Here is a 16,453-nt window from a genome sequence, read left to right on the forward strand (position 1 = left end):
TAAGTAATCACAGTACGGCAGGTTCATGTAACTTGATACCAAGAGGTAATCCTGATGTCCCTTAGCTGTGCTTCACGTAAATAACATAAAATGCAAAGGAGAAGCTCAACGACTGCAGAACGCAAATACCTGAAGACTCTCCGTTACTGCTTTCATCCAAAGGTGCTAGGTCAGTATGGAAGCTGTGGCCTAATTCACCATTCGCCGGGAGGGTCAGACTTTTTACAGTCAAACTGCTAGCAGACGAAGACGCAGAAGAGTTGGAGGGATTATCTTCCTGACTTGCTTCCAAAATTGGACTGTGGATGACAAAAAGAAAAAATAATATTTCAAAGATGGAGCATTAAGCCTTTTCCACAAACCTGTTTTTTGTTGTTTTCTTAATGTGTCACAAAAGGCATTTCAAACAAGAATGATCATTTGCTGGGAATGGATTTCACCACTGTCCACGCTCAATGCCAGGACTTTATTAATTAATGAAGCCACAGTGCTCGCCAGCAACTGGCATTCATCAACAGCTTAATCCACAAGAGGACAGAGAAGAAAGCCACTGAGTCCTGCCAGTGCATTACAACCATATCTCCCAGAATATTTTTTAATGAGAACATTGATATGTTGAGACCTTCACTGAAGACAAATGAGTGGTGAAGAGGCATCAATGGATAGGACAGGTCCTCTGCTCGAACACCGTTTACTTGTGTTCCTCAGTTTCGCTTACATTCTTCCATCAATGGATCGAAACTCCTCCTAGCATTATACCCTTGTGCCCTGGGCTACACTCATCGTTAAAGGCCATCAAACGGCCCCCAACTTCAGTTGAGCGCCTTTAAGGATGAGAGTTCATTTATCAACTGAAAGTCTTGGGCTGTGGTTTCTATTGGTACCAAATGGTATGAGAGCCATGACTGACACTGGTAATTAGGCCCTTAACGTCCGAAGTTTACTTCCGTCAAATTAAAATGGGCATGCTTAAAATTGGTACTCTGGTGAGGATTACTCCTGTATCGTGAAAATGTCCTTCAATTGTTCAAGGCACCCTACCCAAGGAAACTGCATTTAATTTTATATGTGATGCTCCTATTGAATGATTCGATTTGGGCCAATAAACATTATTTGGACTGATGCAGCTGTTTTATTTTTGTTTTATTTTTTTACTGTGCACTAGGCCTCTGCTAACCAGGCCCCAGTGCATGTACTCCGACTCCTAAACTGTGTTGAAACGGACTACACTCATACTTTGCATATTAAGCTTACCTGCAAGTCCCCAATAATATGGTACAAAGTATACCGAGGGCCTGTAAGTTAAATGTCACCATAGGACTTCAGCACATATTGTGCAACCAATGAATGAATTGCAAATGTTTAGCATAAAAGATGTCCTTACAGTGACAAGGTCCCAAAGCTAATTTCACAGTGCGTAGCAGGGCTAGCTGTTCCATAGGAAAACACTGGGCTATAATACTAAAATTATATTATTTTATCTCCACTTAGGAAACAACTACAATGCTCAATATTGAAATAAAAATAATATAAAATAAAATATTATAAGCCCAATTCGCTCAAGGGAGATAAATATCTGGGTCCCATGTCTGGCATGCATTTTAGTATATGAGGTGATCTACAGTGGCCAAAATCTAAGCTTTACAGGGATTTTAAATACAAATCTATTAGTAGCAAAACCACAAGCTGCACTTTCAGTATTGGCCCCTGCTCAAACAAGCAGCACGATGGCAGGACACCCACTGACCGATTCCTGTATGTGAAGAATTAAATATAGAAGGTTTTGCTTGGTTCCCTCATGTTCTCAAGCATATCACTGAACAGGTTTTTATGGCTTTTATTCTGCATTCGGCCTGCAGGCCCTAGATTTGAATAAAAAAGAAAAGAATACATAAGTTGGAATTAAAATGTGGCCAAAACAAAAACATCTCTTTGCCTAGCAACGGAATTAATTAGTGAGTATTGGTGAAAAAAAGAAGTGGAGTTGGGGAGCAAGAGGGGTATTTAACACATCTGCATTGGGCATGTGACGTCCCATTTTATTGTGACATGATCTTTTTGCATTTAAAATTTCAAGTGACAACATCAAGAACATAAAATATTGTGGAAAGTAAATGCATACACACACACACACACACACACACACACAATGATCGTGGGGGTGGAGTTGTTTTCCATCAGCTTCATACTCCATTCTGCAACCTATGATGATGTCATCCTCTCAGATGTCACTGGGTAAATGAATCCTTTGGCACACCCGTACCATCTGTTTCACAGTACTTTCGGTCCAATCTTCGTCCTTAACTGGGCCTAGCATTTTCTAATTATCTACAACGCCCCTTTCGGAAAACTTACAATTTCAGTCATTATGTTTTTTCTTTTGTGCGGTACCATGATTTTCTTGTTTGAAATTGGAGACATCTGTGACTTAGGCTGCATTAAATATCCTACAATCGAAATAGGTTTAGATTTTTGCAGCGGTTTACCTCCCTGCATCAGTCATTCAGGATGGGTCAACCTATGGTCTGGGATCTTTCTGTGCTTGGTGGGGAAGATATGTTTCAGCTTCTTTACTCCTAACAGCTACTGAAGAACTGTTTAAATGCGGGTGAAAGGAGGGCCATTTTGACCACTACCGGAGAGTAGTGATGCACTTGCCTGCCCACTTTCCTTTTTATTGCTCTGCCTCATATGGTCTGCTGCATCTGCCATTGCACCTTACTCATTCTCGCTACCTACCTGGTTTTCTGCCCTGATCCAAGATTGCCACAAGAGAGAGAGAGGGAGAGTGTGTGTGTGTGTGTGTGTGTGTGTGTGTGTGTGTGTGTGTATATATATATATATATATATATATATATATATATATATATATATATATATATATATATATATATATATATATATATATAATGTCACTTACCCAGTGTACATCTGTTCGTGGCATTAGTCGCTGCAGATTCACATGCTGTGCACATCCTGCCATCTGGTGTTGGGCTCGGAGTGTAACAAGTTGTTTTTCTTCGAAGAAGTCTTTTCGAGTCACGAGATCGAGGGACTCCTCCCATTTCGGCTCCATTGCGCATGGGCGTCAACTCCATCTTAGATTGTTTTCCCCGCAGAGGGTGAGGTAGGAGTTGTGTATGTTAGTAATAGTGCCCATGCAATGGAGTGAATAGGTATGTACCTAATGTAGTTTAAAGTAATATATTTACAAATGTTCAAGATCAACTTCTAAACGGCTAAAGGCTCCCGGGGAGGCGGGTGGGCGCATGTGAATCTGCAGCGACTAATGCCACGAACAGATGTACACTGGGTAAGTGACATTTTACGTTCGATGGCATGTGTAGCTGCAGATACACATGCTGTGCATAGACTAGTAAGCAGTTATCTCCCCAAAAGCGGTGGTTCAGCCTGTAGGAGTTGAAGTTGTTTGAAACAATGTTCGTAGTACTGCTTGGCCTACTGTGGGTTGTTGTGCCGTTAACACATCTACACAGTAGTGTTTGGTAAATGTATGAGGCGTAGACCATGTAGCTGCCTTACAAATTTCGGTCATTGGAATATTTCTTTCTAGTAGAGTGTGCCTTTGGTGTAATAGGCAGTTCTCTTTTTGCTTTAAGATAACAGGTTTGAATGCACTTAACTATCCATCTAGCAATGCCTTGTTTAGAAATTGGATTTCCTGTATGAGGTTTTTGGAAAGCAATAAATAATTGTTTTGTTTTCCGAATTAGTTTTGTTCTGTCAATGTAGTACATTAACGCTCTTTTGATGTCTAATGTATGTAGTGCTCTTTCAGCTACAGAGTCTGGCTGTGGGAAGAACACTGGTAATTCTACTGTTTGATTTAAGTGGAACGGTGATATGACTTTTGGTAAAAAATTAGGATTTGTCCGTAGAACTACTTTATGCTTGTGTATTTGAATAAATGGTTCTTGTATGGTAAATGCTTGAATCTCACTTACTCTTCTTAAAGATGTGATGGGAATTAAAAATGCAACTTTCCATGTTAAGTATTGCATTTCGCAAGAGTGCATGGGCTCAAAAGGTGGACCCATGAGTCATGTTAAGACAATGTTGAGGTTCCATGAAGGAACTGGTGGTGTTCTTGGTGGTATAATTCTCTTTAGGCCTTCCATAAATGCTTTTATGACTGGTATCCTAAATAGAGAAGTTGAGTGCGTAATCTGCAGGTAAGCTGAAATTGCTGTAAGATGTATCTTAATGGAAGAAAAAGCTAGCTTTGACTTTTGCAAATGTAGTAAGTATCCTACGATGTCTTTGGCAGATGTGTGTAAGGGTTGAATTTGATTATTATGGCAGTAATAAACAAATCTTTTCCACTTATTTGCATAGCAATGTCTAGTGGTAGGTTTCCTAGCTTGTTTTATGACCTCCATACATTCCCTGTGTAAGGTCTAAGTGTCCGAACTCTAGGACTTCAGGAGCCAGATTGCTAGATTCAGCGATGCTGGATTTGGGTGTCTGATCTGTTGTTTGTGTTGCGTTAACAGATCTGGTATGTTTGGTAGTTTGACATGAGGCACTACTGAGAGGTCTAGTAGTGTTGTGTACCAAGGTTGTCTTGCCCATGTTGGCGCTATTAGTATGAGTTTGTTTTGACTCAACTTGTTTACTAGATATGGAAGGAGTGGGAGAGGGGGAAAAGCGTAAGCAAATATCCCTGACCAGCTCATCCATAACGCATTGCCCTGAGACTGATCTTGTGGGTACCTGGATGCGAAGTTTTGGCATTTTGCGTTTTCCTTTGTTTCAAATAGATCTATTTGTGGTGTTCCCCAACTCTGGAAGTAAGTATTCAGTATTTGGGGGTGAATCTCCCATTCGTGGATCTGTTGGTGATCCCGAGAGAGATTGTCTGCTAACTGATTCTGAATTCCTGGAATAAATTGTGCTATTAGACGAATGTGGTTGTGAATCGCCAGGAGACACAACTGTGTTGAGTGTGTCCCTCCCTGTTTGTTTAGGTAATACATAGTTGTCATGTTGTCGGTTTTGACAAGAATGCGTTTGTGGCTTATTATGGGTTGAAATGCTTTCAGCGCTAGAAATACTGCCAATAGTTCTAAGTGATTTATGTGAAACTGTTTTTGGTGAGTGTCCCATTGTCCTTGGATGCTGTATTGATTGAGGTGTGCTCCCCACCCTATCATGGAGGCATCTGTCGTTATTACATATTGTGGCACTGGGTCTTGGAAAGGCCGCCCTTGGTTTAAATTTATACTGTTCACCATTGAAGCGAGGTGTTTGTTTGGCGGTCTACCAACACCAGATCTAGAAGTTGACCCTGTGCCTGTGACCACTGTGATGCTAGGCACTGTTGTAAGGGCCGCATGTGCAACCTTGCGTTTGGGACAATGGCTATGCATGAGGACATCATGCCTAGGAGTTTTAACACCATTTTGACTTGTATTTTTTGTTTTGGATACATGGCCTGTATTACATTGTGAAATGCCTGCACCCTTTGTGGACTTGGAGTGGCAATCCCTTTTGCTGTGTTGATTGTCGCCCCTAAGTATTGCTGTGCTTGACACGGCAGAAGGTGTGACTTTGTGTAGTTGATTGAGAAACCTAGTTTGTGGAGGGTTTCTATGACATACTTTGTTGTTGTGAACACCTTTTTAGCGTGTTGATTTTGATTAACCAATCGTCTAGGTACGGGAACACATGTATTTGCTGCCTTCTGATATGTGCAGCTACGACTGCCAGGCACTTTGTAAAAACTCTTGGCACAGTTGTTATTCCGAATGGCAACACCTTGAATTGGTAATGTATCCCTTGGAATACAAACCTTAAGTACTTTCTGTGTGAAGGATGTATCGGTATATGGAAATATGCATCCTTTAGGTCTAGTGTTGTCATGTAGTCTTGTTGTTTGAGCAGTGGGATTACGTCTTGTAACGTCACCATGTGAAAGTGATCTGATTTGATGTAGGTATTTAATGTTCTGAGATCTAATATAGGTCTCAGACTCTTGTCTTTTTTGGGTATGAGAAAGTACAGAGAGTAAACTCCTGTTCCTTTCTGGTGTTTTGGTACTAATTCTATTGCTTCTTTTAGTAGCAATGCTTGAACTTCTAGTCCTAGAAGATCTATATGTTGTTTTGACATATTGTGTGTTTTCGGTGGGACGTTTGGAGGGAATTTGAGAAATTCTATGCAATAACCATGCTGGATAATTGCCAGTACCAAAGTGTCTGTTGTTATCTCCTCCCAATGTTTGTAAAATTGGCTTAGTCTCCCCCCCACAGGTGTTATGTGTTGGGGATGTGTGACTTGGAAGTCACTGCTTGTTTTGAGGGGTTTTGGGGCTTTGGAACTTCCCTCTATTTTTTTGGAATTGTCCCCCTCTATATTGCCCCCGAAAACTTCCCCGCTGATATTGGCTTTGATAAGTGGGCTTTGCTTGTGAGGTTGTGGCCTCTGTAGGTTGACCTCGAAACCCTCCCCTAAATTGTGTTTTGCGAAATGTGCCTCTGCTTTGTGGGGAGTAGAGTGCGCCCATGGCTTTTGCCGTATCAGTATCTTTTTTGAGTTTTTCAATAGCAGTGTCGACTTCCGGCCCAAACAACTGCTGTTCATTAAAGGGCATATTCAGCACGGCTTGTTGTATTTCCGGCTTGAATCCTGACGTACGCAACCATGCGTGTCTCCTTATAGTTATTGCAGTATTTACTGTCCTTGCAGCCGTATCTGCTGCATCCATTGCTGACCGTATCTGATTATTGGAGATACTTTGTCCTTCTTCTACCACTTGTTGTGCCCTTTTCTGGAACTCTTTGGGTAAGTGTTCTATGAAATGCTGCATTTCGTCCCAATGAGCTCTATCGTATCTTGCCAAAAGTGCTTGTGAATTGGCAATACGCCATTGGTTTGCTGCTTGTGCTGCAACCCTTTTACCCGCAGCATCGAATTTGCGACTCTCCTTGTCTGGAGGTGGTGCATCTCCTGAGGTATGAGAGTTTGCTCTCTTGCGAGCTGCCCCAACAACCACAGAGTCTGGTGTTAATTGCTGCGTAATATAAACAGGGTCTGTTGGCGGTGGCTTGTACTTCTTCTCCACCCTTGAAGTTATGGCTCTGCCTTTTACAGGATCCTGAAATATTTGTTTGGAATGCTTTAGCATTCCCGGAAGCATAGGTAAGCTTTGGTATTGGCTATGAGTGGAAGGGAGTGTATTAAACAAAAAGTCATCCTCAATTGGCTCTGAATGCAAGGTGACGTTATGAAAAGCAGCTGCCCTTGAGACCATCTGCGTGTAGGATGTACTGTCTTCAGGTGGCGACGGCCTCGCAGGGTAACAGTCTGTGCTGCTATCTGATACAGGAGCATCATAAAGGTCCCATGCATCGGGATCATCTTGACTCATTGCAGTATGAGTCGGGGATTGCATCAGTGGTGGAGTGGCTACCGGTGATGTGTGCATTGATGGTGGTGGAGATGGTGGTGGAGTTGTTTGTCTTGCCACCTTTGCCTGTGGCTGCTTGTCCTTTTCTTGAAAGGCAAGTCTTCTTTTCATCTTAATTGGGGGAAGAGTGCTTATCTTCCCTGGGTCTTTTTGAATGTGGAGCCTTCTTTGAGTGTAGTCTGGCTCAACTGATTCAAGTTCTTCCACGAACTTATGTCCTTGCATCTGGGAGGACAATCCCTGTTCCTCTGTGTAGGAACCTGTTTTCGGTTCCGAGGCTGGATGTTTCGGAATCGAAATCTTTTCGGTCGCCTTTTTGGGCTCCGAGGAAACCTTCTTTATTTTCGGCGTCGTGGTGTCTCGGTGCCGAACCATTTCGGTGCCACTGTCTCGGTGCCGAATCTGCTCGGAGCCGCTGTCTCGGGCCCAAGATTGTTGTGTGGCGGTATCTCGACCGGAGTCGGATGACTTCGCCACATGCATGCCCTTTTTCGGTGCCGATGATCGGTCACCTATTTTTCGGGTTAAGCCATGGCCTGTTGGCGGTGGCGCCCCCATGGGCTTTTGTTGTCTTCTCGTGAGTTTTATGTTTCGACGTCTTACTCACGGTTTTTGGCGTTTCTTCAGGATCGAGCTCGTCCGAGTCCGATTCCTGGATGGAGAAGGTTTCTTCTTCCTCCTCGAAACGCCCTTGTCCTGTCGGCGCCGACGCCATCTGCAGTCTTCTCGCTCTTCGGTCTCTTAATGTTTTCCTCGACCGAAACGCTCGACAGGCTTCACAGGTATCCTCCTTGTGCTCTGGAGACAGACACAAGTTACAGACCAGATGCTGATCTGTATATGGATACTTGTTATGACATTTTGGGCAGAAGCGGAATGGGGTCCGTTCCATCAGCCTTGAAGAGACATGTGGCCGGGCCGACCAGGCCCCAACGGGGGAATCGAAAAAACCCCGAAGGGCCACCGGAGCTCTTCAAAAGTCGGTGTCTATCTGTTGTAACTAACCCGATACCGAACGCAAACAATACAGACGATTTTTCCGAGATTCTAACTAACTTTCCGACCCGAAACACGGAGCGAAAAGGAACACGTCCGAACCCGATGGCGGGAAAAAAACAATCTAAGATGGAGTCGACGCCCATGCGCAATGGAGCCGAAATGGGAGGAGTCCCTCGATCTCGTGACTCGAAGACTTCTTCGAAGAAAAACAACTTGTAACACTCCGAGCCCACCACCAGATGGCGGGATGTGCACAGCATGTGTATCTGCAGCTACACACGCCATCGAATATATATATATATACAGATCGACACCGACTTTTGAAGAGCTCCGGTGGCCCTTCGGGGTTTTTTCGATTCCCCCGTTGGGGCCTGGTCGGCCCGGCCACATGTATCTTCAAGGCTGATGGAACGGACCCCATTCCGCTATATATATATATATATATATAGAGAGAGAGAGAGAGAGAGATTTACACTGCAGTACTCTTCACCCGAGGATCCATGATAAACCCTCCTACTGCCACCTCCCTAAGTCTAAGGTTAGCAATGTATCAAACTATCCAGAATGCTAGTCAAATGCTGAATACAGTGGTTCACCATCTGCGCCTAGTGTCACCACTGGCACTTTCTAGTGTGAGTCAGGCAGAAGATAAGTCATGTTTTCAGGAGTTTGTAGGTTTTCTTATTAATTGTGCTTTAGTCATAATTACAAATAGGAAGGTTGAAGCAGAATTCCTATTAATTCCAAATGTATTACCTCAGCTTTTTATTGCAAGGCGCTTGATTGTAGTTGAGCGCTTTCACGCTCAGTGGCTTCCTCTCAGTTGCACAAATGGTCTGCTGTAGCCTTTCTGAGTCTTCATTCACTTCATCTCTCTGCACAGCTAATGTGTGGAAGGGAGTCGATGAAAAAGGTGCTGCACTTGCAAAGGCGCAAGTGTCTTCTGGGACTGGAAATAGTGTTTTATTTCCGTCTGAGCCATTGACGATAGTATCATGTTCATTCTGGAATAGAAGGATGGTAGCACCATGAAAATGATATTTGACTTCATTGACATTCACTTACTTTAAACAGTAGCCATCATTTTATAATTCCACTCTTCTCAGAATACGACACACAGCTAACAAAATGTAAATTTTATTAGTGAAAAAGCCAGCTTCATTTCTGTGTACAGAAACCAAACCAAGCCTAATAATTCTTAAAAGGCGATAACTTTCTACAAAACTGAAAGTGTCAAACAGAATTAGTTTCCTTCATACCAGGCTGCAGACTACATATGTACATGTACCTATATAGCACAAACCTGGCCGTGCAGCAACAGGACACAAAGCCTAGGAATATGCCCCACAAATGTTAACAATAGTCAAGAAGAGTGTAGGTTGCTTCTGGTGATGGGTGACAGCACTCTTTGAGGAGAACTTTTTCACTTTTTTGCAAAGCTGGAAAGCAATCAGAAGGTTCCTCCTCATAAAATTAAAAAGGGATCAGTTTTTCTTTTATTAATGGCACAAGCACAGTCAACATAAAAAAACAAGTTACTTTGATTGCTAATGATCCTGTTTGTGGATAGTCAAGCTATGTACACATTTCTTGCGGCTTGAATCTCCTCTAGGCGCAAGACTGGATCAAACGCATCAGAATAGCTCCCCGGTGCCAGTAGAGAGTGGAAGACACAGGATCAGCATCACGTGTCACTGCATTAGCACCAGGTACCACCCTAGACATGGCATCATCAGAGCAATGCAAGCGCCAGCCCAGCGTGCCAACATCAGTTCCTTATGTATTTGTTACATGCTCTTCGAGGCTGACAAGATTGACAATTCCATGCAGTGTCTCAAGACTTAACAGGAACTTTAGGAATGGAACTATGACCATTCCTCAGAACAGAGGTGGGTGGGATTCTGAGGAATCTGCAGGCAGAATATCCACCAGAAATATAGTTCTGAAGGTAAGGTACATGTCATTCTTATGGATAACTGGAGATTCATCATCTCTTGAATAAATACCCAAGCAGTATCTCCCAAATGGTGGGTCTAAGCAGAGAATATCGAGCGAAATGGCCATCTCTGAACACTTCCAAATGTAGGAGGGTTCCTTTTAAGTCATGGTCACCCCTGTTTTTTTGCCACTGGTGATGTTTTACAACTGATGTGCAATGGATCTCTGCTAACTAGGCACCAGTGCTCTTTTCCCGAAAACAAGGTAAAATGGTCTAACTGTAACAAATGGCACACCCTTGAGCACCCCTGCAAGTCTCCAGGAAATTTTACCACTGGTACCCAGGGCGTGGGTACCCAAGAGGGTTCCTAAGGGCTGGAGCATGTATTGTGCCACCCTAATAAAAGCCCCTACATATTGCAGACAGCTTGCCATTGCAGACTGCGTATCATGGTGCAAACCATGAGCGAAAACATAGCCTGGCACACTCATTGTGGGGAATGCCAAACTCACTGCATCTAATTTATGTGTCACCCCTACAGCAGGCCTTAGAGCCCCAAGGCGGGCTGCGTTATATTTTATGTGAGGACATATCTGCATGAGCAGATATGCCCCTGTGAGGTCTAGTTCTATTGCTAGATAGTACAAAAGAACAGGCAAGCGATCTTTAGGTATTTACTGGGCACTGGTCATTACGAGTTAACCAGCTACATAATGGCTTCACTGAAACCTATGCTCTTTGGTATCAAACACCTCATCTTAATAAATCCCTAGAGACGCCAGTAATGGATTTATTATGACCTGTACCCAGAGGGCACTTTAAAGCTGTCCCCTGGAAATCTACTAGTTCGAGTGTGCTGGCTTACTGGTATCGATCAGCCTGCCACTACAGACAGGTTTCTGATGCCCCTGGAAGTGTGAGCCCATGCTCTCAGAAGCCAGAAACAATGTCTGCTCCGGAGGAAGGTGTTATCTGGCTAGTAAATCAGCATATCTGAGCTGGAGGATTCAAAGCCTCTGCCGCCCTTTGATCTCCAACTTTGTCTTCCCACAGGTCTGGAATGCCACCCCTGTCAGGCCCTGTTTTGCACTAGGACAGTTGGGACATTAGCGATGCAAGTCTCCCATAAGCCTCAGAGGGCTGCCAGCACCTCGCCAACCAGTACAGAGACCACTGCCGTCAAAACTGACCGGCTTCCAGAGGGATGAAGGAACAGACGAGGCTGACAACAAGAGTGGCCTTGATATTTGTTTTTCTCCCCCCTCTGCAGGTCTGACCAAGAACCTGAGCACCTTCCTGGCACAGGAACAGCCGACCAAAAACCTCTGCACCAGAGCTTCCCTTGCCCAGGCCAACAAACACAGACTGTGCCCTGTGCTCTCAGGGCCCTCACAAACAGAGCCCCCTGTTAGGAGCTCCAGGACTTGGCCTCAAATCCCCCTCAACAGCCTGTTTGTAAGTGGCCCCCTTCTTCCCCAATGGTGCAGTGTGCAAGGCTACCGACCAGTCCAGCACCTCTGCACCTGGACACTCTAGGGGAGGTAAACCCAAACTGCTGGTGGCTCCCTTGATCTTGCCCCCTAGCACCTTAATTCCTAAAGAGGACCCCTGGAATATATGTTTGCAAATACCTGTATAGAGTACAAGTTTCTTTCCTCCCATAGGAGAGCATTACCACGTAAAAGCACATTTGTGTGACATTTTTGCCTCACTGTAAATAAAAAATGGTATCTTGATCACTACTTACCTAAAGGAAGCTTTTGGTGCTTAAAATAATATAATAATCAATAATATTTTTTCTAAAACTGGTCTCTAGTTTCTTCTTGAGCGTGTCTCATTTACTGACTGTGTTCAACAAATGCCTAGCATTACCCTCAAATAAGCCTAAACTGCTCACCCCAACTACCACAAAAGAGAATTTAGCGTTATTTGAGCCCCTGTAAGTCAATGTGTTGCCTGTACTATCTGCATAGCGTACCTCTACACTAGGTACAATGCATAGATAGCCGGCTTCCTTAACCAAATCCATGCAATAATGTCTTGTGAATGTGTAGATGAAAGCCCACAATGCAGCTGACAGATATCTAGAGCCAGAAAACCTTTGGACATTGCCGAAGTGGCTCCAGTAGAATGTTCATAGACGTCCTCATTTTCAGAGAACCCACCAGGTGCTTGAAAACCAACCACATCTCATGAGCTTAAGTCCACAGCTTTAAAACTTATTGACACAAGGGACACAAAACCACATCACCCTGGTTGTTGATGTACCACATCACAGTCATGTTGCCCAGGAGGACTTAGACTGCCTGGTAAGGGGGGCAAGAACACCAAAACGCCAAATGGACAGCCAGAAGCCCGACCAGACTGATATGACACATCTGCTCTGACACCAAGTATCAGTCACAACCTTGGCTGAACCCACAGGGGTAGAATAGTGCATCACAAATGAGATTATCCTTTAATGACCACCACTGAAGAGCCTTTGCTTTCTCTGCAGAAATGTGGAAGTTGTCCAGCACCTTACCTCAGAGTTGGGCCCACTGAATGCTTAGGCACCAATGGAAGGCCCACATGTGCCAGCGACTGTGGATGACTAACAGGACGCAGGAACTAGAAGACCCAAGAGGCAGAGGACTATCAGTACCAGGAAAACAGCCTGTGAGAAACTAGGGCTGATTGCAGTGGCCCCATAACTTTTTGCCCCCATTTTCCACTTTATGCTGGTGTTTTCCTGACTCTGATGGTGCCCTGGGTACTGCTAACCAGCCCCAGGGCCTGTGCTCTGTGTAAAATGGATATGCAAATTAGGCTAATTATAATTGGCTAAGTTAACCTACCTATAAGTCCCTAGTATATGGTAGGGCATGTAGGTTTAGGGACCACAGCATAGGTGGTGCACACCTAGGTGCATTGCTGAGGTGCCCAGTGTCATTTTAAAAGCAAGCCTGCCTTGCTGGCTGCTTTTAAATTAAAGTTATATGCAAATTCGACTTTGGAATTAAAGGTACTTCCAAAGTCTTAAACTACCTTATTTTTACATATAAGTCACCCCTAAGGTGTGCCCTATGTGCCCCTAGGGCTGGGTGCCATGTAACTATAAGCAGGGACTTTATAAAAATAGATTTATAAGCCCTGGTGAGGTAAAAACAGCCAAATAAGTTTTTCCCTCATTGAAGTAAATGGCCTTCATAGGCTAGAATGGGCAGACTTTATTTTAAATTTTAAAGTCTGCTTAAATGTTACATACCAAGAATTTGGTATCAAATTGATTGTTGTAATAAATCCCACAACTTCCAGTTGTTGGATTTAATATAACTTGTCCAGGTAAAAAGTTTAGACTTTACCTAAAAAGTTGCCAATTTCAGCTCTGCATTGTTTTTGCTGCTGTGCTCTGATTGGCCAGCCTGCAGCAGCTTCTGCCAGGCTACTTTAATGAGGTGTGAAGTGGCCTGGCTTCACACAAAGGAATGTGCTTGGGGGAGAGAATCTCCCCTCAGCAGATGGTGAGGCAGGAAGGGGGAGGGCTGCCAAACTGGTCTTCAAAGGCAGAGAAGGACATCTGGAGCACCCAGCAACACCCCCACATCCTGCAACCCCAGACAGCTAGGTGCCCCCTTGATTAGATTAGGAGAGGGCAGGAGAGGGGTGCGTTTATGATTTTTAGCCACACCAGTGGGTGGGCTCAGCCAGATCTCTCCTCCAAAAATCAGATTCATCCATTTTGGATTTTTAGAGACTGTTGCCTTCTGGGATGGATTTTTGCCACACTTCCCAGGAAGTGGTCATCACAGGGGGACGACCCTGTCCCTGATTGGAGAACCAGGGCCCCCCTGCTTTTCACCCCGGAGCAAGGATAAAACTGGCAGACCTGCACCCACGCCTCAGATCCCCTCCAGAATTCAACAAGAAAGGAACTAAAGAAGAAGAAGGACTGCCCTGCTGGACCCCTGGCCTGCACCTGGACCCTGCACTCAGAAGGACTGCACCAGCTGCACACTTGGGCTTCACCACAAGAAGGACTTTGCCTGGCTTCAACTGGTTCAAGGAGGGACTCCCTGTTTGCTACAGGTGAAAAATTGCTAAACCAGAGTCCCCTGCACCAACTCCTGAAGAAAGCGACCAGCTGACCACTGTCCAGTGGCCAAAAAGGAGTTTGCGCCAGGTGCATTCTGGGAGTTGAAGTCCACACTTCCCAAGGACCATCACAGAACTTCTGGACCCTTGGGGTGAGCTGTGGACCCCAAAAGAACATCTGGGTGAAGCCCCAGAAGTTTGGAAAAGATTGGAGAATTTTTGAAAAAAAGCTCCATAAAGTGACCGACCCGACGCGGAAATTCTAGCCGGCTTGCCTCAACCGCGACCCGGCCGGACTTCGTGGTTCGTCCCGGTAAAGAAAAACATCCAAAAAAGAGACTAAGTCCGAAGGTAAAAAGTTGACCGGGACCTCCCAGCCATCGTATCCGAGAAGGGCTCCACGGACGTCGGATCAAGATCCAGGTTTACCCCGGTCGAAGGATTTTCATCTCGAAAAAACGACTAAGTCCGAAGGTAAAAATCACCACCGAGGAAACCGACTTCGCGTATCCGGACAAGGGCTCCAGGAGGTCAGATTCAACTGGCAGGTTCGTCCCGGGGAAGAAAAACATCAAAAAAGAGACTAAGTCAGAAGGTAACTTTTTAACCGAGGCCTCCCGCGACTTGTAGCCGAGCAGGGCTCCATCGCGGTCGGCCTGAAAGTTTGACTTTGCCCCGGTCCTGGTGCAACCAGATGACCCGATTGGCGCTTTTTGTTTCTAAGCGCTAGAAAATAATAATACTTTAAAAATTCATATCTCCGGTTCCCCTGAACCGATTTTAATCGTTTTTGTGTCATTTTAAAGATAAAAATATAAGCTATTTTTATAAATTGGTTTTGGATTTTTAAACTGTTTCCTGTGTTTTATTTAATTACTGTTTTGTGATATTTGAATGCTTTTCACTTTGTCTCCTAAGTTAAGCCTTGACGCTCGATGCCAAGCTACCAAGGGTAGAGCTGGGATTAATTTACTGAGACCTAACTGTACTTATGTGGAGGTTTGTGGCTTGTTGCTAGGTGTAGGTACCTACCTGCCCTACCAATAACCCATTTTCCAACACAGCCACATCCCAAAATCGAAGTAATATCGCAAATCATCAGGAATGGCAGTCAGAGAAGCCATGAGAGATGTCATGTTGAGCACCAGCACCAGTCCCCACCCCCCCGAAGACAGGGCAATGGAAGGGCTCCAGGTGCAATTCAGCAGGTTAATGGAAAACTCCAAGTTAAACAGCACGGGTGCTGTGGAACTCAGGTGGTTTGACAGCAGATGTGACAAATCAGTCTTCAGCAGCCAGTCATTGAGGAAAGGTAATACGTCTAGCCCCGCCTTGCGAAGATGTGCCACCAGGACCTTTATTCATCAACTTGCTAAAGACTCGAGATGCCAATGTCAAACCAAAAAGGAGGGCTGCAAATTGGTAATGGCTGTGGTCTACCAGAAAACGCAGGTACCTCTTGTGCGAATGCAGAATATGCACCCAGAAACAAGAGTCCTGCCTTTTGAGGGACACCTTTCAGTTTTCCATTTACAGAGCCAACCCAACTTGTGTAAGGGACATCACCTTAAATTTCTTCTTATGGAGGAAGGTATTCAAGACCAGAAGGCTGAGAATGGAGTGAAGACCACTGACTTTCTTGGGGACAAAGTAAACGAAGTAACGTGTCAACGTCAGTTTTTTGCTTCATTCTTCCCACACACTCTAACATGGAGCACAAAGCAACTGTTGGTGTGCAGATCTAATGAGCAAAATGCTGTTCCTGTCCGATCTGGTGGTTAAGGCAGTAGTGCTTCATGAACATCTGCATCAAAGCGCATGTCACAGCCTGACAGTTGTCGAGGACAGGCTTACCGCATGCAAATGAAGTAAGGGCAATCTTAGCCCTAGTGAAATGGACTCTCAGACCTTCTAGAGAATGCTTCTTGGCCAATAAGTAGCAGATCTTTACAAAAATAGATTCAGTTTCTGCACAGCCTTTTCTTTCATCATCCCAGAAAACCCCACAATAC

General features: G+C 44.5%; 1 protein-coding gene across 1 annotated transcript in view; it reads right to left on the reverse strand.

The window, feature by feature from the left end:
* BUB1B (BUB1 mitotic checkpoint serine/threonine kinase B) overlaps window positions 1-16,453 on the reverse strand; it is a 248,690-nt gene that overhangs the window by 49,058 nt on the left and 183,179 nt on the right. Inside the window, exons 19-20 of the mRNA XM_069208601.1 lie at window positions 9,185-9,432; window positions 130-299 (exon numbers count right to left, since the gene is read on the reverse strand). Of these exons, the coding sequence (XP_069064702.1) occupies window positions 130-299; window positions 9,185-9,432 (418 nt within the window). The remainder of the gene's footprint in view (window positions 1-129; window positions 300-9,184; window positions 9,433-16,453) is intronic.

Source organism: Pleurodeles waltl, chromosome 9, assembly GCF_031143425.1.
Source record: "Pleurodeles waltl isolate 20211129_DDA chromosome 9, aPleWal1.hap1.20221129, whole genome shotgun sequence".
In the NCBI taxonomy this organism is placed as follows: Eukaryota; Metazoa; Chordata; class Amphibia; order Caudata; family Salamandridae; genus Pleurodeles; species Pleurodeles waltl.